This window comes from Mytilus trossulus, chromosome 9 (assembly GCF_036588685.1).
Source record: "Mytilus trossulus isolate FHL-02 chromosome 9, PNRI_Mtr1.1.1.hap1, whole genome shotgun sequence".
Classification (NCBI taxonomy): domain Eukaryota; kingdom Metazoa; phylum Mollusca; class Bivalvia; order Mytilida; family Mytilidae; genus Mytilus; species Mytilus trossulus.
Genome location: NC_086381.1, coordinates 27,469,868 through 27,497,210, shown reverse-complemented (window position 1 = coordinate 27,497,210; position 27,343 = coordinate 27,469,868). Strand labels below are relative to the sequence as shown.

The following is a 27,343-nucleotide window of genomic DNA, read 5'->3' as shown; positions in this document are numbered from 1 at the left end:
AGTGGATCAATGCTGAAAGTCAATTCAATTGACATGCATAGATGTGACAAATCTAAATTGATAATCAGAATTCAGAGTTATTTTGATCTGGCATTTTGGTAGTTTTTATTATTGACATATTTTCACCTGTTTCAGTTCATGTGTAAGAAATAAAATGGCATGTTTTGTATGTTTTCTGGTCACTTGATAGATTTTCAGGACAAAAGTGTTGTAGTGGCTAAAAAAAGATCAACATTTTCATTCAATTTTCTTAATTTTGAGGGCACAATTTAGATGTTGCATTGTTTAGTATGGCCATCAAGCCCATGAAAAGGAATTATTTTAAACTTAATCTGCCATATTTTATTAAAATACCCAGGTGCTTAAAGGTTTTATTCTGAAAATTTTAGAAACTTTAAGATATATTGGATTTTAGTGCAAATTTCAGCTCAATATTGTACAAATGTAATTTTTTTTCTCTTGTACATACATGTATATGATAAAATAAAAAAGGTTGATATTCATTATCACTGCAATCTAAGAACAAAATTTCTTTGTAGCATCAATCTTTTAAAATAACTATTTTTTATTTCATACAGATGATCTTCACAAATTAGAGAACAAATGTAAGAATAATGGAGGCTGCAGTCATCTCTGTTTACCTAATCATAGTGGAATCACATGTTCTTGTCCTACTGGGTTACAGCTCAAACACAATGGAAAAACATGTTTAACATGTAAGTATGGGTACCAGTACTGTAGTCAATAATGTTTATTTTGTTAATTTTTGCGTAGTTTAGTTTTGACATGTTGAAAGGATGCCAAGCAATTTAAGAAATTTCAATGTTATTTTAACCCAACTATTTATCAAAATCAGGATTAATTCATTACAGAGTGCCATTGTCCTATTATGAGAATTTATTAGATCAAAAAAATTCAAATCTGGTGAAGCAAAGCCAAATCTGATATGAATATTATTGACCTGATAAATTCTGTATTTGAACAATTGCACACTGTAATGAATTTATCCTGATTTTATTATATTACAAATTGTTATATTTAAATTCAATTATTAGGACAATATCCACCAAATATATTAGATATTTAATCTAAAACTGTGAAAAATGAAAAATATTGGGATTATAAAGCAACTCAATTTTTTTTTATCAGGTCAATGGTATAAGGGAGATAATTCCAATTGATGTAATAAAAAATTGTGCTGAAATTTATTAGGACAATGTCAGCCAATCAAATTATGATAATTTACTCTAAATCAGGATAAATGTCTTGATTATGCCTGTGTCCTGTGATATATCTTGTTTATCTGTTTCAGTGCCCAGCAAGTACCTGTTGTTTGCCAGTAGAGGGAGTTTACGGAGAATATCATTGGATACTCCTGATTTTACAGATACATTTCTCCCCATGTCTGATCTCCATAATGTTATATCACTAGACTATGACTACCAGAAACAGAAGATGTACTTTACTGATGTTCATCTGGATGTTGTCAGGTAGTTATATCCCCTTTGTTACCACACTCTTCCCCTTAGTTATATTTAATCTGCAATAAGGTATTGAATGTTATTATAGCAAATGTTTTAAGAAATTTTCCAAAGTTTATCAAGTAAAAAATACTTTAGATTTATTATTCCAGAATTGTCTTATCTTATAGATAATGGTTTGAATTAGATTTGGATTAAAATAATTGACAATTATGTTTCCTATCTTAAAGTTTCCCATTAGTTTGATTTACATATGTTGCAGAAAAATTAATTTACTTGACAAAAGTGGATTTTAAAATCTGATGGATATATTGTTTTGATAAAATAAAAAAGAATATGGAACCAGGGTTATCCATCAATGACACAAATTCAGTACATGCACAGAAAAAAACACACCAAAAGGCAAAAGACAAGTCTTTGTTTTATTTTGTCATTTTATTTTGGATATTGATTTAGATGACAATACTTTAAGAGATTTTTAAAGATATAATGGATAAGTACCAAGGATCCGGAAATTTTTTCACCTAATTTCGGTCATTTTCATACAACTTAAAAGTTGATGCCCCTTTTCAAAAAATGATTGTCAAAATCACATTACTGCATGAGACTCATTATGAGTATGCTCATACTCGATCGTCATGTTTGTAGCATCAACAACTTGTTTCACTGTTGCATCGCATTTACTTCATGATTTGTCCTACCATGTTCCAAAAATCATTTAAGGTGGCTCGTGGGTACAAAAATTTTAGCAAAAAAATAAACCTTTATTTTTTCATTACAAATTTTATTTATTACACTATTAGTTGTTACTTTATGGTATGGTACAAAAAACAACCCAAAAAGGTGATTTGATTTGGCCCCAGATGACTTTAAAAATTGAAAAAGCTCCAAATTATCTCCCTTTGGTGCAAAAATGCCATTTTTTGGCCTTAAATTTGAAATATCTTTTTTAACTCATCGGTGACCTATATTTTTTATTATTGTTTTCAAATAAGCTGTACATAAACTAAATAATTGTTAAATTTAAGCGATTTCTTATATTAGGTTATTTTTTTATTTCGATATTTCCTCTTTTTCTCCTATTAGTTCAACAGAAAAAAATGACATTAACAAAACTGTATGCTTCTTCCAGAGGCAGATTTTAGCTTAAATGAACGGTGACCCAATTTTTTTATTTCATTTTTCTTTTAAGTATATGATAAAGTTCATTTATGAAAAAATATAGCGAAATCCTATATTAGAAAAAAAAATTCATTTATACCCAGGAGCCCCCTTAAGAGCAATCAAGGGAAGGCAACGATTTAAAAATAAAATGATTTTAATGACTCAAAACGATAATATTCTCAGTTATCGCTTCCGTTTCCTTTGATTCTGAAGTCAAAATTCAAACCCGGATGTACTGCGACAATAGTAAAACGAACAATTCCGGACTCATTTCTGGGATTAGTTTTGTTTATCCAAATCACAGGAAATCATCTGCTTTTTAATATTTTACCTTTAATAGTGTAAGAATATTAATTAAAATAGTTGTACTAGCTTTATTTAGGATGGATTTTTTTTTAATTTACAATTAATTGTCTAAATCTGTGGAAGAGAATTTCAAGCATGCGTATTACATAGTAAACAAAGCACGTGTGTTAGAAGTAAAAAAATATTTTTTTCTACGTAAATTAAACCAAGTTTTAATTTAATTTTAAATCATAATTGACAATTGTCTGACCTGTTGAATAATTAAATAATGAAGCCAGTAGGTATGGACTTTTTATTTCTTTATAATAATAGTTTGGAGCTTGTGATTAATTGCCAGGTGTGAATTAAAAACGCAGGTAAAGAGATTAGCAATCATTAGCCAATAGCTCCCTGAGGCATTAATATAGTTACATGTATTAGGAGGGCCCTCAGGTTTATAACACTTTATTGAAGTGGCAGTTTAATTACAGGAAATAGAGAACAAAACAAAAATATGTTCAAAATGGCGATTTTTAAAGTAGATCTCAACGAAATGACCGAAATTATTTCGGTTGAAAAATAAAATTTGACCTAAATCCAAATTCAAAGTTTAGGACATCATAGTTTCAGTTTAGGACATGACTGGCAAATATGACCGTTTCCGGACCCTTGATAAGTACCGAATTAGACTATTTACCGGATTTGTAATCACATAAGCAACACGACGGGTGCCGCATGTGGAGCAGGATCTGCTTACCCTTCCGGAGCACCTGAGATCACCCCTAGTTTTTGGTGGGGTTCGTGTTGTTTATTCTTTAGTTTTCTATGTTGTGTCATGTGTACTATTGTTTTTCTGTTTGTCTTTTTCATTTTTATCCATGGTGTTGTCAGTTTGTTTTAGATTTACGAGTTTGACTGTCCCTTTGGTATCTTTCGTCCCTCTTTTAAGGATAGGGGTTAATTTGAATGTTTTTTTTGTTGCAGAAGAGCTAATTTAGATGGTACAGGTTTACAGTCTGTAGTATCGGAGAATCTAGAGACAACCGATGGACTGGCTGTAGACTGGATTGCTAATAATTTGTTCTGGACAGATACAGGTATATCTCAAATGATTACAATTGTCATTGCAGTAATACTAGTGTTGTACATGAAATAGTGTTATGTCAATTTATTGTAAGTTAAGTTATTAACTATTTTAAAAAAAGTTGCTCAAATAAACCTATCTCATTGGCACTCATACCACATCTTCCTATATCTATTATAAAATAAGATGCATGTATGGGGTAAATGAACATGATACCTAAGAGCTATGAGAGGTCTTCAATGATGGCCAAGTGACACAGGAACATGTAGATAATTGCTCAGGCTTCAAGATTGACAGTTTGCAATTGTAATTTCTACCGTTGTTGTATTATGGACATGTTTTGTTATCTTCAGGTCGTGATGTCATAGAAGTATCCTCCACTGATGGGACAAACAGAAAATCTCTGATCACAGAAGATTTAGATGAACCAAGAGCTATAGCCTTGTATCCACAGAAAGGGTTAGTACTATCATTGATTTAAGACAGTTGATAGGAAAGACCATAAGATACATTATTAATAGACTGGACTGTGAGATATTTTAGAAAGGAAGTTTGGGTTAAAAGTTTAGGAAAGTTAACAGGATGGATCAAAAAGAAATTATCAACAAGAGTACTATGCAGAAATGTTTGATAGGAATTTTAATTGACAAGTTCAATACTGTGTTGGTGCCTCCATGGCCTTCTAGATCGTCAGTTTTCCTATCTATGGAAGATAATGGTTTTCTCCGGGCACTCAGGCTTCCTCTACCAATAAAAACTTACTGACACGAAATAGCCAAAATGCAGTGCTTAAAAGTGGCATTAAAACACCGAAAATCAAAATCAAATCAAAATTATGTCAGAAAGGATTGGTAGTGTTAATGACATAAGACTGTTAAAAGGATTTTTTTTTCTTCATGGAAGTCTTTACAAAATTTTTACAGTATTTACTGAGATGAAATGTTTGATTACCAATCTAGCACAGAATCAATTCTTTGTTGATAACCACAATTGTATGATTTTTTTCAGATTGCTTTATTGGACAGACTGGGGATCACCACCTAAGATAGAGAAAGCATACATGGATGGTAGCAACAGGAAAATTATTATCAAAACAGATCTTGGTAGGTTTTCTCTTCTACCACTAACATTGTTTGTTACAAAGCAATCTCATTGAGAAACCCCACATCTTTTTCATAACAAAACCTCAAATGAACAAGAGACAAAATCGACCAAAAAATAATGTATTTTAATTGTTTTTATAGTTTTCTATTAGTTAAGTAGTGCATATTTCATCTTGTTAAATTGTTAAATTGAGAATAAAATTATATGAAAAACACGGAAATGAAACATTGAAATTTAAAAAGTTAGAGAAAAGTTATCAAAACATTTTTATTTGTTTAGTTAATAGTACTTTATCTTGAGAATTTCTTTATTATAGTCGCTGTCACATAAAATTGGCACCATGATTTTTGTCAAAATTTTCTTAAATATTGACCGCGTTTACTCGCGATCATGTTTTTCAATTAGCGGAATAAAAATCTAATCCAAATATATACTACTGTCCTACCTTTTATTGTGTTTGCACTGTATAATCCTGACCCTCACATTTTTCAAGATTGTTTTCATTGTAAAACCGCCATCTTGGTTTCTATGAGGATCCCTTACTACATAACATTCGTTACTCTCCGGTAATATCATTGTCATTGATGATACGATTTCCCGCGCTTTTTTTATATAAAGATGACGAACAGCTCCGAGAGACACAAGAAAATTGAGAGCACGTGGACTCCACAGCGACACTTCCGGTAATAACAATGTTGGATTTCACCATACAAAATAATCTTGAAAAATGTGAAGGTCAGGATTATACTGTGCAAACACAATAAAAGGTAGGACAGTAGTATATATTTGGATTGGATTTTTTTCCACCAATTAAAAAACATGATCTGGAGTAAATGCGGTTGATATTTAAGAAAATTTTGACAAAAATTATGGTGCCAATTTTACGTGACGGCGACTATAGTTCATCTGCATTACCTTTTTTAAACAGTTTAATTATGCTTCTTCATCCAATTTAATTTTGATAGATAGTTAAAAAAAAATGCAATTTGTTTTCTTCAGGTTTTCCCAACGGACTATCAGTAGATTTTAAGGCAAAGAGATTATACTGGGTTGATGCCAGACTTGATAAGATAGAAACTTCAGATCTGATGGGACAGAATCGTGTTACATTAATTAATCATGTCCCTCATCCATTTGGTCTGACAGTGGTGAGTAGATATTAGATAAGATAGAAACTTCAGATCTGATGGGACAGAATCGGGTTACATTAATTAATCATGTCCCTCATCCATTTGGTCTGACAGTGGTGAGTAGATATTAGATAAGATAGAAACTTCAGATCTGATGGGACAGAATCGTGTTACATTAATTAATCATGTCCCTCATCCATTTGGTCTGACAGTGGTGAGTAGATATTAGATAAGATAGAAACTTCACATCTGATGGGACAGAATCGTGTTACATTAATTAATCATGTCCCTCATCCATTTGGTCTGACAGTGGTGAGTAGATATTAGATAAGATAGAAACATCAGATCTGATGGGACAGAATCGGGTTACATTAATTAATCATGTTCCTCATCCATTTGGTCTGACAGTGGTGAGTAGATATTAGATAAGATAGAAACTTCAGATCTGATGGGACAGAATCTTGTTACATTAATTAATCATGTTCCTCATCCATTTGGTCTGACAGTGGTGAGTAGATATTAGATAAGATAGAAACTTAAGATCCGATGGGACAGAATCGGGTTACATTAATTAATCATGTTCCTCATCCATTTGGTCTGACAGTGGTGAGTAGATATTAGATAAGATAGAAACTTCAGATCTGATGGGACAGAATCGTGTTACATTAATTAATCATGTTCCTCATCCATTTGGTCTGACAGTGGTGAGTAGATATTAGATAAGATAGAAACATCAGATCTGATGGGACAGAATCGTGTTACATTAATTAATCATGTTCCTCATCCATTTGGTCTGACAGTGGTGAGTAGATATTAGATAAGATAGAAACATCAGATCTGATGGGACAGAATCTTGTTACATTAATTAATCATGTCCCTCATCCATTTGGTCTGACAGTGGTGAGTAGATATTAGATAAGATAGAAACTCCAGATCTGATGGGACAGAATCGTGTTACATTAATTAATCATGTTCCTCATCCATTTGGTCTGACAGTGGTGAGTAGATATTAGATAAGATAGAAACTTCAGACCTGATGGGACAAAATCGTGTTACATTAATTAATCATGTTCCTCATCCATTTGGTCTGACAGTGGTGAGTAGATATTAGATAAGATAGAAACATCAGATCTGATGGGACAGAATCGTGTTACATTAATTAATCATGTCCCTCATCCATTTGGTCTGACAGTGGTGAGTAGATATTAGATAAGATAGAAACTTCAGATCTGATGGGACAAAATCGTGTTACATTAATTAATCATGTTCCTCATCCATTTGGTCTGACAGTGGTGAGTAGATATTAGATAAGATAGAAACTTCAGACCTGATGGGACAAAATCGTGTTACATTAATTAATCATGTTCCTCATCCATTTGGTCTGACAGTGGTGAGTAGATATTAGATAAGATAGAAACTTCAGATCTGATGGGACAGAATCGTGTTACATTAATTAATCATGTCCCTCATCCATTTGGTCTGACAGTGGTGAGTAGATATTAGATAAGATAGAAACTTCAGATCTGATGGGACAAAATTGTGTTACATTAATTAATCATGTCCCTCATCCGTTTGGTCTGACAGTGGTGAGTAGATAATAGATAAGATAGAAACGTCAGATCTGATGGGACAGAATCGTGTTACATTAATTAATCATGTCCCTCATCCATTTGGAGAAGTGGTAAGTAGATATTAGATAAGATAGAAACATCAGATCTGATGGGACAGAACCGTGTTACATTAATTAATCATGTCCCTCATCCATTTGGTCTGACAGTGGTGAGTAGATATTAGATAAGATAGAAACTTCAGACCTGATGGGACAGAATCATGTTACATTAATTAATCATGTTCCTCATCCATTTGGTCTGACAGTGGTGAGTAGATATTAGATAAGATAGAAACTTCAGATCTGATGGGACAGAATCGTGTTACATTAATTAATCATGTCCCTCATCCATATGGTCTGTACAGTGGTGAGTAGATATTAGATAAGATAGAAACATCAGATCTGATGGGACAGAATCGGGTTACATTAATTAATCATGTTCCTCATCCATTTGGTCTGTCAGTGGTAAGTAGATATTAGATAAGATAAAAACATCAGATCTGATGGGACAGAATCTTGTTACATTAATTAATCATGTCCCTCACCCATTTGGTCTGACAGTGGTGAGTAGATATTAGATAAGATAAAAAATTCAGATCTGATGGGACAGTATCGGGTTAGATTAATAAATCATGTCCCTCATCCATTTGGTCTGACAGTGGTGAGTAGATAATAGATAAGATGGAAACTTCAGATCTGATGGGACAGAATCGGGTTACATTAATTAATCATGTTCCTCATCCATTTGGTCTGACAGTGGTAAGTAGATATTAGATAAGATAGAAACATCAGATCTGATGGGACAGAATCGGGTTACATTAATTAATCATGTCCCTCATCCATATGGTCTGTACAGTGGTGAGTAGATATTAGATAAGATAGAAACTTCAGATCTGATGGGACAGAATCTTGTTACATTAATTAATCATGTCCCTCACCCATTTGGTCTGACAGTGGTGAGTAGATATTAGATAAGATAGAAACTTCAGATCTGATGGGACAGAATCGTGTTACATTTATTAGTCATGTCCCTCATCCATTTGGTCTGACAGTGGTGAGTAGATATTAGATAAGATAGAAACATCAGATCTGATGGGACAGAATCGTGTTACATTAATTAATCATGTCCTTCATCCATTTGGTCTGACAGTGGTGAGTAGATATTAGATAAGATAGAAACATCAGATCTGATGGGACAGTATCGGGTTAGATTAATAAATCATGTCCCTCATCCATTTGGTCTGACAGTGGTGAGTAGGTATTAGATAAGATAGAAACTTCAGATCTGATGGGACAGAATCGGGTTACATTAATTAATCATGTTCCTCATCCATTTGGTCTGACAGTGGTGAGTAGATATGAGATAAGATAGAAACTTCAGATCTGATGGGACAGAATCGGGTTACATTAATTAATCATGTTCCTCATCCATTTGGTCTGACAGTGGTAAGTAGATATTAGATAAGATAGAAACATCAGATCTGATGGGACAGAATCGTGTTACATTAATTAATCATGTCCCTCATCCATTTGGTCTGTACAGTGGTAAGTAGATATTAGATAAGATAGAAACATCAGATCTGATGGGACAGAATTGTGTTACATTAATTAATCATGTTCCTCATCCATTTGGTCTAACAGTGGTGAGTAGATATTAGATAAGATAAAAATTTCAGATCTGATGGGACAGTATCGGGTTAGATTAATAAATCATGTCCCTCATCCATTTGGTCTGACAGTGGTGAGTAGATATTAGATAAGATGGAAACTTCAGATCTGATGGGACAGAATCGGGTTACATTAATTAATCATGTTCCTCATTCCTTTGGTCTGACAGTGGTAAGTAGATATTAGATAAGATAGAAACATCAGATCTGATGGGACAGAATCGGGTTACATTAATTAATCATGTCCCTCATCCATTTGGTCTGACAGTGGTGAGTAGATATTAGATAAGATAGAAACTTCCGATCTGATGGGACAGAATCGTGTTACATTAATTAATCATGTCCCTCATCCATTTGGTCTGACAGTGGTGAGTAGATATTAGATAAGATAGAAACTTCCGATCTGATGGGACAGTATCGGGTTACATTAATTAATCATGTCCCTCATCCATATGGTCTGTACAGTGGTGAGTAGATATTAGATAAGATAGAAACTTCAGATCTGATGGGACAGAATCTTGTTACATTAATTAATCATGTCCCTCACCCATTTGGTCTGACAGTGGTGAGTAGATATTAGATAAGATAAAAAATTCAGATCTGATGGGACAGTATCGGGTTAGATTAATAAATCATGTCCCTCATCCATTTGGTCTGACAGTGGTGAGTAGATAATAGATAAGATGGAAACTTCAGATCTGATGGGACAGAATCGGGTTACATTAATTAATCATGTTCCTCATCCATTTGGTCTGACAGTGGTAAGTAGATATTAGATAAGATAGAAACATCAGATCTGATGGGACAGAATCGGGTTACATTAATTAATCATGTCCCTCATCCATATGGTCTGTACAGTGGTGAGTAGATATTAGATAAGATAGAAACTTCAGATCTGATGGGACAGAATCGGGTTACATTAATTAATCATGTCCCTCACCCATTTGGTCTGACAGTGGTGAGTAGATATTAGATAAGATAGAAACTTCAGATCTGATGGGACAGAATCGTGTTACATTTATTAGTCATGTCCCTCATCCATTTGGTCTGACAGTGGTGAGTAGATATTAGATAAGATAGAAACATCAGATCTGATGGGACAGAATCGTGTTACATTAATTAATCATGTCCTTCATCCATTTGGTCTGACAGTGGTGAGTAGATATTAGATAAGATAGAAACATCAGATCTGATGGGACAGAATCGTGTTACATTTATTAGTCATGTCCCTCACCCATTTGGTCTGACAGTGGTGAGTAGATATTAGATAAGATAGAAACTTCAGATCTGATGGGACAGAATCGTGTTACATTAATTAATCATGTTCCTCATCCATTTGGTCTGACAGTGGTGAGTAGATATTAGATAAGATAGAAACTTCAGACCTGATGGGACAGTATCGGGTTAAATTAATAAATCATGTCCCTCATCCATTTGGTCTGACAGTGGTGAGTAGGTATAAGATAAGATAGAAACTTCAGATCTGATGGGACAGAATCGGGTTACATTAATTAATCATGTTCCTCATCCATTTGGTCTGACAGTGGTGAGTAGATATTAGATAAGATAGAAACTTCAGATCTGATGGGACAGTATCGGGTTACATTAATTAATCATGTTCCTCATCCATTTGGTCTGACAGTGGTAAGTAGATATTAGATAAGATAGAAACATCAGATCTGATGGGACAGAATCGTGTTACATTAATTAATCATGTCCCTCATCCATTTGGTCTGTACAGTGGTAAGTAGATATTAGATAAGATAGAAACATCAGATCTGATGGGACAGAATTGTGTTACATTAATTAATCATGTTCCTCATCCATTTGGTCTGACAGTGGTGAGTAGATATTAGATAAGATAAAAATTTCAGATCTGATGGGACAGTATCGGGTTAGATTAATAAATCATGTCCCTCATCCATTTGGTCTGACAGTGGTGAGTAGATATTAGATAAGATGGAAACTTCAGATCTGATGGGACAGAATCGGGTTACATTAATTAATCATGTTCCTCATTCATTTGGTCTGACAGTGGTAAGTAGATATTAGATAAGATAGAAACATCAGATCTGATGGGACAGAATCGGGTTACATTAATTAATCATGTCCCTCATCCATTTGGTCTGACAGTGGTGAGTAGATATTAGATAAGATAGAAACTTCCGATCTGATGGGACAGAATCGTGTTACATTAATTAATCATGTCCCTCATCCATTTGGTCTGACAGTGGTGAGTAGATATTAGATAAGATAGAAACTTCCGATCTGATGGGACAGTATCGGGTTACATTAATTAATCATGTCCCTCATCCATATGGTCTGTACAGTGGTGAGTAGATATTAGATAAGATAGAAACTTCAGATCTGATGGGACAGAATCGGGTTACATTAATTAATCATGTCCCTCACCCATTTGGTCTGACAGTGGTGAGTAGATATTAGATAAGATAGAAACATCAGATCTGATGGGACAGAATGGTGTTACATTAATTAATCATGTTCCTCATCCATTTGGTCTGACAGTGGTAAGTAGATATTAGATAAGATAGAAACTTCAGATCTGATGGGACAGAATCGTGTTACATTAATTAATCATGTCCCTCATCCATTTGGTCTGACAGTGGTGAGTAGATATTAGATAAGATAGAAACATCAGATCTGATGGGACAGAATCGTGTTACATTAATTAATCATGTCCTTCATCCATTTGGTCTGACAGTGGTGAGTAGATATTAGATAAGATAGAAACATCAGATCTGATGGGACAGAATCGTGTTACATTAATTAATCATGTTCCTCATCCATTTGGTCTGACAGTGGTTAGTAGATATAAGACAAGATAGAAACTTCAGATCTGATGGGACAGTATCGGGTAAGATTAATAAATCATGTCCCTCATCCATTTGGTCTGACAGTGGTGAGTAGATATTAGATAAGATAGAAACTTCAGATCTGATGGGACAGAATCGGGTTACATTAATTAATCATGTCCCTCATCCATTTGGTCTGACAGTGGTGAGTAGATATTAGATAAGATAGAAACATCAGATCTGATGGGACAGTATCGGGTTAGATTAATAAATCATGTCCCTCATCCATTTGGTCTGACAGTGGTGAGTAGATATTAGATAAGATAGAAACATCAGATCTGATGGGACAGTATCGGGTTAGATTAATAAATCATGTCCCTCATCCATTTGGTCTGACAGTGGTGAGTAGATATTAGATAAGATAGAAACTTCAGATCTGATGGGACAGAATCGGGTTACATTAATTAATCATGTTCCTCATCCATTTGGTCTGACAGTGGTGAGTAGATATGAGATAAGATAGAAACTTCAGATCTGATGGGACAGAATCGGGTTACATTAATTAATCATGTTCCTCATCCATTTGGTCTGACAGTGGTGAGTAGATATTAGATACAATAGAAACATCACATCTGATGGGACAGAATCGTGTTAGATTAATTAATCATGTTCCTCATCCATTTGGTCTGACAGTGGTGAGTAGATATAAGATAAGATAGAAACTTCAGATCTGATGGGACAGAATCGGGTTACATTAATTAATCATGTTCCTCATCCATTTGGTCTGACAGTGGTGAGTAGATATTAGATAAGATAGAAACATCACATCTGATGGGACAGAATCGTGTTAGATTAATTAATCATGTTCCTCATCCATTTGGTCTGACAGTGGTAAGTAGATATTAGATAAGATAGAAACATCAGATCTGATGGGACAGAATCGTGTTACATTAATTAATCATGTCCCTCATCCATTTGGTCTGTACAGTGGTGAGTAGATATTAGATAAGATAGAAACTTCAGATCTGATGGGACAGTATCGGGTTAGATTAATAAATCATGTCCCTCATCCATTTGGTCTGACAGTGGTGAGTAGATATTAGATAAGATAGAAACTTCAGATCTGATGGGACAGAATCGGGTTACATTAATTAATCATGTTCCTCATTCATTTGGTCTGACAGTGGTGAGTAGATATTAGATAAGATAGAAACATCAGATCTGATGGGACAGAATCGGGTTACATTAATTAATCATGTCCCTCATCCATATGGTCTGTACAGTGGTGAGTAGATATTAGATAAGATAGAAACTTCAGATCTGATGGGACAGAATCGGGTTACATTAATTAATCATGTCCCTCACCCATTTGGTCTGACAGTGGTGAGTAGATATTAGATAAGATAGAAACTTCAGATCTGATGGGACAGAATCGTGTTACATTTATTAGTCATGTCCCTCATCCATTTGGTCTGACAGTGGTGAGTAGATATTAGATAAGATAGAAACATCAGATCTGATGGGACAGAATTGTGTTACATTAATTAATCATGTCCTTCATCCATTTGGTCTGACAGTGGTGAGTAGATATTAGATAAGATAGAAACATCAGATCTGATGGGACAGTATCGGGTTAGATTAATAAATCATGTCCCTCATCCATTTGGTCTGACAGTGGTGAGTAGATATTAGATAAGATAGAAACTTCAGATCTGATGGGACAGAATCGGGTTACATTAATTAATCATGTCCCTCATCCATTTGGTCTGACAGTGGTGAGTAGATATTAGATAAGATAGAAACATCAGATCTGATGGGACAGAATCGTGTTACATTAATAAATCATGTCCCTCATCCATTTGGTCTGACAGTGGTGAGTAGATATTAGATAAGATAGAAACTTCAGATCTGATGGGACAGAATCGTGTTACATTAATTAATCATGTCCCTCATCCATTTGGTCTGACAGTGGTTAGTAGATATTAGATAAGATAGAAACTTCAGATCTGATGGGACAGTATCGGGTTACATTAATTAATCATGTCCCTCATCCATTTGGTCTGACAGTGGTGAGTAGATATTAGATAAGATAGAAACATCAGATCTGATGGGACAGAATCGGGTTACATTAAGTAATCATGTCCCTCATCCATTTGGTCTGACAGTGGTGAGTAGATATTAGATACAATAGAAACTTCAGATCTGATGGGACAGAATCGGGTTACATTAATTAATCATGTCCCTCATCCATTTGGTCTGACAGTGGTGAGTAGATATTAGATAAGATAGAAACATCAGATCTGATGGGACAGAATCGTGTTACATTAATAAATCATGTCCCTCATCCATTTGGTCTGACAGTGGTGAGTAGATATTAGATAAGATAGAAACATCACATCTGATGGGACAGAATTGTGTTACATTAATTAATCATGTCCCTCACCCATTTGGTCTGACAGTGGTGAGTAGATATTAGATACAATAGAAACATCAGATCTGATGGGACAGAATCGGGTTAGATTAATTAATCATGTTCCTCATCCATTTGGTCTGACAGTGGTAAGTAGATATTAGATAAGATAGAAACATCAGATCTGATGGGACAGAATTGTGTTACATTAATTAATCATGTTCATCATCCATTTGGTCTGACAGTGGTGAGTAGATATTAGATAAGATAGAAACATCACATCTGATGGGACAGAATCGTGTTACATTAATTAATCATGTCCCTCACCCATTTGGTCTGACAGTGGTGAGTAGATATTAGATACAATAGAAACATCAGATCTGATGGGACAGAATCGGGTTAGATTAATTAATCATGTTCCTCATCCATTTGGTCTGACAGTGGTGAGTAGATATTAGATAAGATAGAAACTTCAGATCTGATGGGACAGAATCTTGTTACATTAATTAATCATGTCCCTCATCAATTTGGTCTGACAGTGGTGAGTAGATATTAGATAAGATAGAAACTCCAGATCTGATGGGACAGAATCGTGTTACATTAATTAATCATGTTCCTCATCCATTTGGTCTGACAGTGGTGAGTAGATATTAGATAAGATAGAAACTTCAGATCCGATGGGACAGAATCGTGTTCCATTAATTAATCATGTTCCTCATCCATTTGGTCTGACAGTGGTGAGTAGATATTAGATAAGATAGAAACTTCAGATCCGATGGGACAGAATCGTGTTCCATTAATTAATCATGTTCCTCATCCATTTGGTCTGACAGTGGTGAGTAGATCTTAGATAAGATAGAAACATCAGATCTGATGGGACAGAATCTTGTTACATTAATTAATCATGTTCCTCATCCATTTGGTCTGACAGTGGTGAGTAGATATTAGATAAGATAGAAACTTCAGATCCGATGGGACAGAATCGTGTTCCATTAATTAATCATGTTCCTCATCCATTTGGTCTGACAGTGGTGAGTAGATATTAGATAAGATAGAAACTTCAGATCCGATGGGACAGAATCGTGTTACATTAATTAATCATGTCCCTCACCCATTTGGTCTGACAGTGGTGAGTAGATATTAGGTAAGATAGAAACGTCAAGTTCAGTTGCACAAAATCCTGCCATGTTGATTAATGATGTCAAAGATCAATTTGACCATATGTGGAAGCGCTTCATTCTAAAGATGTGCACATAGTCAACGCTATTACAACCCTTTGAAATTACAAACATAAGCATTCAATACTTGTAATTACATTTTTTAGCTAGGATCATGAAAGCACAATTTGTATTAAGTTTTTCATTTATTGACCTGTGCACTTTATTGTGGGACCTTGTGTCATCACAAATTTTACATTTCATTGTGCACTGAATGTTAATTTCACAAGGACACAAGATTTCTGTTATCCAATCAAAATAATGTATCATGATGAAACATACATGCAATGTAATTATTATATTTTTAAAATTAATATTTGTTATATAACAGTATGGACCACATATTTACTGGACTGACTGGCAGTCAGAGAAGATAGAAAGAGCAGATAAAACTACAGGAAAAGATCGTGCAGTCATACAGCGACATCTAGAGGGATTAATGGACATTGTAGTGGTGGCTAAAGATAGACAGAGTGGTCAGTTATATTTTCATTCATTTAAAGGAGATTTTTTATGCATGGTATTTTCATAGTACATGTGATATATTCATGGCATATTGTCTTTTCCCTATTAACTTAATTTTTGGTAAGTGTCATCAATTTCTTGAATCAAATTAGAATATGCATCTGTTTTGTACCAATTTTATGTAACACTTTATTTGATCAACTTTTACAGGAACAAACTGGTGCAGTATAGGAAATGGTGGTTGCAGTCATCTATGTCTTGCTAGACCCAGAGGAAGATCATGTGCCTGTCCTGATAAAACTACACAAGAACCTTGTCATACATGTAAGTTTTAAGATAGAAACTTTATGAAAATATTCATGTCTCACTTAATTTGTTTGTATATTTTTATGTTTGTAGGAAGTTTGATTGATTTTATTGTTGATCAATGAATTGAATTGAAAATAACAAATCAAATTTCTGTTTATCAATAGACTTTGTGTTTATCCTGATTGTCTGATTACTTGATTGCTGCTTAACACATATCTAATGACTATATTTATATTGTAGATCCAGTAACAGACTCTGGGATGGAGAACCAGATCCCAGGATATAATGCTGCTGATGCAGATGAGTAAGTTATATTATTTGTATGCCCTTCCTGTGTTATTTAGCACAGTATAAAGTTTTATGCCCTTCTTTGGTTACATAGCATAGTATAAAGTTATATAGATTTGAGAAAGTTTGGCAATGAGGTTCATTTCTTTATGAATGAATGAATATTATACAACTACAGTCCTTTTTTGTAAAAATCAGGGCTGCTCAGCAATAGTTTGGTCACTAAGACTGACATTTTTCAATGAAATGACTTTGGTTTCTTGCATTTAATCTGAATTTTCCAAAAAGAAGGGTTTATGTTAATGGAATTTCATTGCAAAAAATACATTATAGAGTGCAATTTTTTGACCTACATTTTAACCATAGTTACATTCAAACATTTGGTCTTAGGTAATTAATTCTAAATTATGGATATTGTAAATGATAATGTAAGAATATTTGATTCTAAACATGAAGTCCTTATCATAGGTGTACAGACGAAGATGAGAAAGATGGAATTTGTGAGAAACCAAAGAGTGTTACACAAGCAGGTAAATATCAAAGGTTTTATGAAGGAAGAGAATTTTTTCAAAATTCTGATTAAAATGTAATTATTTTGATTTGGTGATACAGTGATATCTAACAATAACATAATTTTTTTCAAATTTTCCTAGCATTTGATAGAATACATTTATTCTGGTTAAAATAAAATTATGGATAAACAGGTGGAATCAAATGGAACTAATTATAAATATACCTTTTTGTGTGATCCAGTAGTGATATCACTAGTGGACAAATACAGAAGCTGAATGACAATGAAATCACTTAAAATGTAATGAATAATGCTGATTAAACATCTCTTTATAAATTTGTCCTAAAATATTCACCATAGTGCATTAAGCAAGCAACAGTTTATTAGTTAAAAGACATAAATACATACATGTTAGTAACTACATATCTATTTCATTTATTACAGTTACTGCTTTAGGTGGAAAAGAAACTGCCATGATAGCTTTGTCAGTGGGAATTGTAGTTATTGTAGCCTTACTAGTGTTTGTTGTCTGGAGAGTTAAAAAGAGGTATGTTCAAAGTATGCCTTTGATATTAAGAAAAATGTGTTCATAGTATGAAAATAGGCAAAAGTCATTACTGTTTTGGGTTTGAAGAACTATTTTATGATGAAATTATTGTCAGTGTTTACTTCATCAAATTTCTCTCCTTGACCAGGAATTTCATAGTTTGATTCTAAGATGCAGGAAAACCACAGTCTTATTCAGCATCGTGACTATGATATTGCAATGTTTTCATTTGCTATTGATTAATTCATTGATGACTTTTAAGGTTCAGACAATGAGCATTTTCTCCATGGCAACAGAAATATGTGATTTCTCAAAAATAAACACAAAACAATCGCACTATTCACTTTAAATTTTTTCGCCAAATTTCATCACATTCTGAAGCGAACAAAATCTTATTAAATGTCCGATGACTTAATACAAGATAATAGTTACCGACCATGTCAGACCCTCATTGGTCGTCAAGGTCATAAACACCGACCCCTAGTAGTAATATTATTCCTAGGTACACAGTAAACCAGTGTACTGTACACCAAATAACAATGATTGTGTATAATAAATTGTTAAAGGGGCACTAGCTACGAGATGCATAAAAATTTAAAGTATGATTTGTTTTTGTTCAATCAATAATAAAAGTGAAATAATGAAATAAATATTCGCTAGCAGCCTAAATGGTTCAATTTTGTCAAATAAAGCTTAATAATATTGATAATGACTGATTCGCTTGCATGTGAATGAGTTGACCTCATTAAATCCGTATTCATGTGAACTTCAATTTAACCCCTTAACTAGAGATGGACAACACATGCTTTGTACGTGTACTGTTTATTTAAAGGAAATGAATGTCTACATTGAAAGTGAAACAAAGGTAAATCATTTGATGACTGATTCGATCCACTAAAAATCTTTCTTCAACATGTAAAAACGACGAGAAACATATATTTTTAATCTATAAGATAAAATTAAACAGACCTATAAAAATTCAAATGCACGTGTTGGCTTAATTTATTTATATCTAATCATTAGTATATTTATGTTTACATCGCTGAGGTCAACTCGATATTTAATTAGATGGAGTCTAGACTAAAATACATGAAACAGATGGAGTCTAGACTAAAATACACACGAAACGAAACTACACATTATTGACCCTATGCTCTGTAAACTGTTTATTCCACACTTTTGAAAGTTTGGATACATTTTTTACATTGTTATAAATAAAATATGAAAATTTGAGTCAAATCGGTGACCATGAATTTGACAGCTAGTGCCCCTTTAAACAAATCAAAGCAAAAATACAGTTGCTAACTACAAACATAATTAATTTACAACATATTTGCTTATGATACATGTATTTGTTGCAGAAGAAGACAAGCATTCCTAACAGAATCAGATGAGTTTGTACGTCTGACATTTTCTAATCCTAATTACCAGAAAACTAGTACAGAAACCATCAACCTAGACAGGTCTTCATCCACTGATTCTCAGGAATGGAAAATATTTAGATATAGTAAAAAAGATGTAAGTATATCAGATCTTAAGTCAGCAACCTACCAATTAACAGCAGTTAAAAATAAACATCTAGATTTTTTTTAAAGATTTTTTATACATGTAATAAAATAAAAGATGGCAACAGTAAAAACAAAGGATATCAGGATTTACGAAAAACTATTGGACAGAACAACAGACCACTCTAACTTCCCTCAAAGAAAATAGACCTGTGTAAAACAAATGGTCCAGATAGCCTGACTTGGTATAGAAACAACTTTTGTAATACATAAGTTTTACAAAACAGTTGTCTTTCCATCAGTACAGTTGAATGCCATGATGTCATAGATATAACATAATGTATTCAACATCAGCTTAAATATAAAGATTTCATTATTTGATAAGTCAACAACCATGTAAGGACGGCATATAAAACTTGATAGTGAGACTTGGGTTAGTGATAGACTGTTTTTTTTAATTTGAAAATTTTATAGGGTTTGTATTTTCCAGAGTTATTAGACTTTTAACAGTTGGGTTTTAATCAATATTTATTTGCCCAAGTATATTGTTAAATAAGTTTTTCTACAGAACCCTTTACGAGTTTTTAATTAGATGCCTTCTTAAGATATCAGTTTATGCTGACAACAATTTCAATGTGGGGAAAAAGGGCATACCATTTCGTCTTTAATCAGCTTCTTTAAATAATGCCTTTTATATTACAGCAACAAGTTTCAATATTAAAACCTTCAAGAGAGGCGAAGATGAGGGGTTCTGAGCGTGCTGCCTTAGTACAACAAATGGACTCTGGTGCTGTGTCTCCGTCACTGCCGAGTCGGGAGAGACAGAGTAAATTATTCAAAGACAGAACTTCTAATAAGGAGAAAGATATTATCTCTAAAGTTCCTTATAAGCCTGTTAAAACATGACATTGTTATGAATATTTTTGTACCTATTTTTTTTATGAAAGTTGGATGAGATGTGCCAATTTGTGATTTGCAGAGTATTTGAAAGACAAATTTTGTGACAATATTTTGTTAATACTTCACAAGTAAACAATTATAGAATACTTTTAAATTAAATTTGATATTATTTAATCATATTTTTTTTTCAAATTATCTCCCTTGTATAAGATATGATCTGTTCTTGTTTTATGTAGTAAATTTGATTATGCGTAGTAATTTTACAACTGACTATAAATCATGTTAGTTGGCAATCTCATCTTATTTATGTATTCATTGAAATCTTTGTTGTATTTTGTGTCCCTTTTAAAGGATTTGCATGTTCTTTTTTGCTAGGTGACAATTTTTGTTGTTATTTGTTTTTTATTAAACTGATGCAATGAATTATCTTTTTTTTAAGTTGACTCAGTATATACAAACATTAAAGCAGACAGCTTGTAAATATGTATTACACTTTCTTACAATTATTTACCTGTCCGGTACAGTTGTAATTTTACTTTGATTTATTCACACTTTTTTTTTTTTTTTAATCTGTTATTTGAATAGTGATATTATATTTAACTTTGCTCAAAAGCCATTTTCCAAAACCAAACTATATCTTTCAGTTTTAATAGCAAGAAAGTATCATTGTAAATAAAAACATTTTCATCAATGTAAATATTAAGGCCTTCACTTGCCAGCATTATTTCAGTGTAATAATCCATAAGTCATTTTATTTATAAAATGTTATATTTTGATGTCATTTTTTATGGTCACAAATATTTTTTTAAATGTAAATATGATTTGTATAACTGTAAAAATATGATCATATTCTTGAGGCAGCCATATTTCTATATTTTAAAGAGAAAATACTTTAGTTCCTAGATAGTACCTTTTCGTGTGTCCCTATTTACACGTATAAATCATGTGATAAAGTCGGAAATATTTATAGTGTTGGGATCTATACAACATCATCAGCATAAAATTGTCAATTTATGGTTGCTGTTGTGGTAGATTTCAATTAGGGTGAGGGTGAGGGTGTCAAAATAGTGAAAATGTGGTCAAATGTTTCAAGTGGAATTTGCCTGCGTTAAATTTTAATTGGATTCATAAACAATTGTCACCCAATACCACATTTATAACCTCTTAATTTTAACTACAGCTATTTCTGAACTTTCCTATAATATGACACTATTATAAAAAAAATATGTCCCAATTGTTGATAAAACATGAAACTTGGATTACATGAATATCTCTAAGAAATCAGTAGAATTATATTTTTTTAAACAGAATGTGTTTAGACAACCATTTAATAGCTGCAGAACCGTATCTCATAGGTCCTTTTGTCATATTTTGACTATTTGCAAACCAAATAGTAAAAAAATAATATCAGGACCTATGAGCTACGGTTCCGCAGCTAACCATTTAATAGCCATTCAGCACTATTGATTTTTGTTATGGATGTCGAGTTTTATATATTTGAGATGCAATTCATTAATGGAAGAATACTACTTTTATGAATGTTGGTTTAGGCTTATTGGTGTTAAACTAATATTAAAATACCCCAGCTGCTATATAAAATAGGAAGTACTGTAATAATGAAACATTTACTTTATTGTGTATGTGTTTGATACTGTTATGTTACATATTATGTACCAATCTTGATAGATCTGATGTAAATAAAAATCAGTTTTTCATTTAGAAGTCATGATTATTTATTTATTTACATGGTTTCGTTATATGTGATAATTATTTTGGTGCTTATATTTTTGTCAACTTCTCAGATGAACTACTAAAATGCCAGTTAGATTTTTATGTGAATCATTCATTTATATTTTTCATTTTGAAATAATGAAATAGGATGTTTGCTAAAAATAATTGACCTAGTTTAAACATAACTTGACTTTATTTTTTCAACTTTTTGGGTGAGAAAACATTTTCTTGTGTTTAAATTTACTGCAGATTATTGATAAACATTTTATGATCAGTTTCAGAAAAATTTTGTAGGTACATGTATATATATATATATATATATGTAGATATTGGTGTAGACAAGAGAAATTTCCATCTTTGTATGTGAAATGTTTCCGATATGATACCTCACTTTGTAATATAGACACGTAGTCACATGGATGTTGGGTTAGATGAGTTTGAAAGTGAATCTTATCTAAATACAAAATGTTACACAAGGGTGTGTCAGTAGGAAATATTTATATGATTGGATTCAAAATAATCTTGACTTTGGGTATCAGTTTAAGTTAAAAAGATTGTTAAAACATAAAGTTTTAGATTTCCTTCAAAATATATTTGACTTCAGATTATTAATGTGTATAAAATGAAAATTATTCTGTTTGTTTGTTGAAAAGCTACATTTTGAATATGTTCCCTTTTTTCCAATCATCTTCACAATATTGGTAATTCTACTATTATACTATTATATATGACAGTCTGAACTGTTCTTGTAACCATTTTATTCTGTTTAGATGTGGAAGTTATGAATGATGCTTTCTTTAAACCTTTTTCAAATTTTTGGAAAATATTTTTTTTTGGTGCACATTTTTTATGCATTGTATATTTTATGCATTTTTTTTATTTTGCTTTATAGTGTAACAAGATGGTGCTCCTGTATTTTTTGCTTTTCACAAAATGATTGTTGATTCAGTACATTGAAGTCAGGTTGTGTTTTGTACATAGATATTGTTATTTTCTGACTTTTTAGCTCACCTGTCCCGAAGGGACAAGTGAGCTTATGCCATCACTTGGCGTCCGTCGTCTGTCGTCCGTCGTCTGTCGTCGTAAACTATTTCAAGAATCTTCTCCTCTGAAACTACTGAGCCAAATACTTTCAAACTTTAACTGAATGTTCCTTAGGGTATCTAATTTATAAATTGTATCCGAAGTTTTGATCTATCAACAAACATGGTCGCCATTGCTAAAAATAGAACATAGGGGTCAAATGCAGTTTTTGGCTTATAACTCAAAAACCAAAGCATTTAGAGCAAATCTGACATGGGGTAACATTGTTTATCAGGTCAAGATCTATCTGCCCTGAAATTTTCAGATGAATCAGACAACCCATTGTTGGGTTACTGCCCCTGAATTGGTAATTTAAAGGAAATTTTGCTGTTTTTGGTTATTATCTTGAATATTATTATAGATAGAGATAAACTGTAAACAGGGATAATGTTCAGCAAAGTAAGATTTACAAAAAAGTCAACATAACAGAAATGGTCAGTTTACCCCTTTGGGAGTTATTGCCCTTTATAGTCAATTTTTAATCATTTTTTCGTAAATCTTAGTAATCTTTTACAAAAATCTTCTCCTCTGAAACAACTGGGCCAAATACTTCCAAACTTTAATTGAATGTTCCTTAGGGTATCTAATTTATAAATTGTATCCGAAGTTTTGATCTATCAACAAACATGGTCGCCATTGCTAAAAATAGAACATAGGGGTCAAATGCAGTTTTTGGCTTATAACTCAAAAACCAAAGCATTTAGAGCAAATCTGACATGGGGTAATATTGTTTATTAGGTCAAGATCTATCTGCCCTGAAATTTTCAGATGAATCAGACAACCCATTGTTGGGTTACTGCCCCTGAATTGGTAATTTAAAAGAAATTTTGCTGTTTTTGGTTATTATCTTGAATATTATTATAGATAGAGATAAACTGTAAACAGGGATAATGTTCAGCAAAGTAAGATTTACAAAAAAGTCAACATGACAGAAATGGTCAGTTTACACCTTTGGGAGTTATTGCCCTTTATAGTCAATTTTTAATCATTTTTTCGTAAATCTTAGTAATCTTTTACAAAAATCTTCTCCTCTGAAACTATTGGGCCAAATACTTCCAAACTTTAACTGAGTGTTCCTTAGGGTATCTAGTTTGTAAATTGTATCTGAAAATTTGATCTATCAACAAACATGGTCGCCATTGCTGAAAATAGAACATAGGGGTCAAATGCAGTTTTTGGCTTATAACTCAAAAACCAAAGCATTTAGAGCAAATCTGACATGGGTATCATTGTTTATCAGGTCAAGATCTATCTGCCCTGAAATTTTCAGATGAATCAGACAACCTGTTGTTGGGTTACTGCCCCTGAATTGGTAATTTTAAAGAAATTTTGCTGTTTTTGGTTATTATCTTGAATATTATTATAGATAGAGATAAACTGTAAACAGCAATAATGTTCAGCAAAGTAAGATTTACAAATAAGTCAACATGACAGAAATGGTCAGGTGACCCCTTTAGGAGTTATAGCCCATTATAGTCAATTTTTAACCATTTTTCATAAATCTTAGTAATCTTTTACAAAAATCTTCATCTCTGAAACTACTGGGCCAAATACTTCCAAACTTTAACTGAATGTCCCTTATGGTATCTAGTTAGTAAATTGTATCTGAAGTTTTGATCTATCAACAAACATGGTCGCCATTGCTAAAAATAGAACATAGGGGTCAAATGCAGTTTTTTGCTTATATCTCAAAAACCAAAGCATTTAGAGCAAATCTGACGTTGGGTAATATTGTTTATCAGGTCAAGATCTATCTGCCCTGAAATTTTCAGATGAATCAGACAACCTGTTGTTGGGTTGCTGCCCCTGAATTGATAATTTTAACGAAATTTTGCTGTTTTTGTTTATTATCTTGAATATAATTATAGATAGAAATAAACTGTAAACAGCAATAATGTTCAGCAAAGTAAGATCTTCAATTAAGTCAGTTTGACCAAAATTGTCAATTGACCCCTTAAGGAGTTATTGCCCTTTAAAGACTTTTTTCACAATTTGTTCATCATGTTGACTTACTTTAAAAAAATCTTCTCCTTTGAAACTGCTGTATCAATTTCAGCCAAACTTAGGCTAAATGAGTTTCAGAGTATCTAGTATAAATTTTATATTTTATTTCCTTGTATGTCAAGAAACATAGCTCCTATGGCTAAAATAGAACATAGGAGAAAATGATTGGTTTTTTTTGGCTTTTGAAGAAAATAGGACGATCCAAAAAACATTTAAATAAATTGAAAAGCCAAAATAATCATTGATGAGAGATTTAACCAAAAGAATTAAGGTGAGCGATTCAGGCTCTTCAGAGCCTCTTGTTTTTTATCTGGACGTCATGATGCAATTTAAATTAATTTGTTGTTTTAGTGCTAACTAATAATCATATGAATTGAAACCTGTCCCCTAAACTTCACAAGATTCAGGTTTATTAAAATAAAATTGATAAAGCAGACAATTTCTTGACAAAAGAATAGTGTCGAAGGCCACAATAAGGAATTGATGTCAGCCAATCAAAACTTGTTTTACATGTCATACTTTTTTAGAACTGATGTTATTGATAATTATTTTACATTGTTGTTTAGAATTAACACTGTTAGCTTGCTTTTTGTAAAAGTTAGTAATATTTATCATCAGCAATAATTTCATTTCATGTTTTTTTTTAATTTGATAAATTTCCAAGTTGTAATAAATGTATATGCCATTGATGATAAGTTCAGAATTTAGGCAATGTATGAGTTAATGCCAAAATATTTTACACATCAATTAATCAGCTTTTCAGTTTTAGTCATAATGTAACTTATAATATCTACCTCAAAAATTTGAATTGAAAAATGTTATTCAATTTTAAGAAACTTATCACTCAAACACTTTCAACTGATTAAACAGTTACAACATATGGTTTGTTGTGTTGTGAAGAGTCAAAAGCTTAGTAACTGTTATGCTTAATTCTATATTTAGAAATCAGATTTTTAAAAGTGGAACAGTATTTTTGTTAGGGAGCTTCCATTTGATTTTTATGGGGGGGCTAGGATGAAAAATTTTGTCCTGCCTTTTTTTTAGCTGTAATCTCTGTCCTGCCTTTTTATTTTTCACTCTATCCGGTCCTGCTTTTTTTTTTTTAGTTTATCCTGACTTTTTTTACATAAATTGTCATCCTGACTTTTTTTTTTTGCAAGTGTCTCATCCTGCCTTTTTTTTTAACTCAAAACTCCTGTCCTGCCTATTTTTTTCAAATTTCATCATAGCCCCCCCATAAAAATCAATGGTAGCTCCCTTAATGGACACATTTTTTAGAAGAGTTGCACATTAAAAGCTAGTATCTTCTATTTGAGCCATTTGAAACTGTTTGAGTAATAATGTATTTACCATATAATTATCATATGAAATTATTAATTAAAAATTTACATAAGTACCAGTACTTGTAGTCCCAAATAATGACCTTTATTGATTTATCATAAAATTCAGCACCATGTAGTTATAGAAGAAATGAAAGTTGTATAGAAACCTCCTTTTTTCTTTCCATTAGTTTTTATCTAACATTTTTGTCACAGTTAGTTACCCAAGAAACTACAAAGCAAAATCTTCAATGTTAACCTTGTCAGAAGAGGCTTCATTTGTCATTTGTCACCTGTCAATGTGGAAATTTTCCATGAAAAAGTTTGCTGTATTACCACTAAGTTAATTGAACCAAATTACCAACAGAATTTTCTTTAGAATGTGAAGGTTCTAAATTTATACATTAAATGGTGATAATGTAGACAACCAACACGGCTGACCTCAAGGGGTTTCATTTGGCAAAATATATATAGAACAATAGGTAGTTGAGGTTTTGATACTGACTATATCATGTGGAATATCTAGACGAGCCTGTTAGGGCGAGTTAAGATATTCCATATGATATAGTCGGTATCAAAAACGAAACTACCTATTATTCTGTTTATTGGTAATTATGACGTCACACAATGTATTGCCTAATATTTTCAGTGATACAGCCAGTACGTTGATACTCGAAAATATTAGGCAGTAAGATCAAAGGGAAAATATACGAATTA

General features: G+C 32.6%; 1 protein-coding gene across 1 annotated transcript in view; it reads left to right on the top strand.

Annotated features, from left to right (window-relative positions):
* Positions 1–24,079, top strand: part of LOC134685404 (low-density lipoprotein receptor-related protein 4-like) — a 76,494-nt gene extending 52,415 nt beyond the window's left edge. Inside the window, exons 28-40 of the mRNA XM_063545153.1 lie at positions 579–716; positions 1,313–1,490; positions 3,915–4,027; positions 4,368–4,473; positions 5,023–5,117; positions 6,118–6,266; positions 16,296–16,440; positions 16,640–16,753; positions 16,979–17,042; positions 17,495–17,556; positions 17,982–18,084; positions 19,446–19,602; positions 20,292–24,079. Of these exons, the coding sequence (XP_063401223.1) occupies positions 579–716; positions 1,313–1,490; positions 3,915–4,027; positions 4,368–4,473; positions 5,023–5,117; positions 6,118–6,266; positions 16,296–16,440; positions 16,640–16,753; positions 16,979–17,042; positions 17,495–17,556; positions 17,982–18,084; positions 19,446–19,602; positions 20,292–20,495 (1,628 nt within the window). The 3' untranslated portion in view covers positions 20,496–24,079. The remainder of the gene's footprint in view (positions 1–578; positions 717–1,312; positions 1,491–3,914; positions 4,028–4,367; positions 4,474–5,022; positions 5,118–6,117; positions 6,267–16,295; positions 16,441–16,639; positions 16,754–16,978; positions 17,043–17,494; positions 17,557–17,981; positions 18,085–19,445; positions 19,603–20,291) is intronic.
* The last annotated feature ends 3,264 nt before the right edge of the window (positions 24,080–27,343 follow it).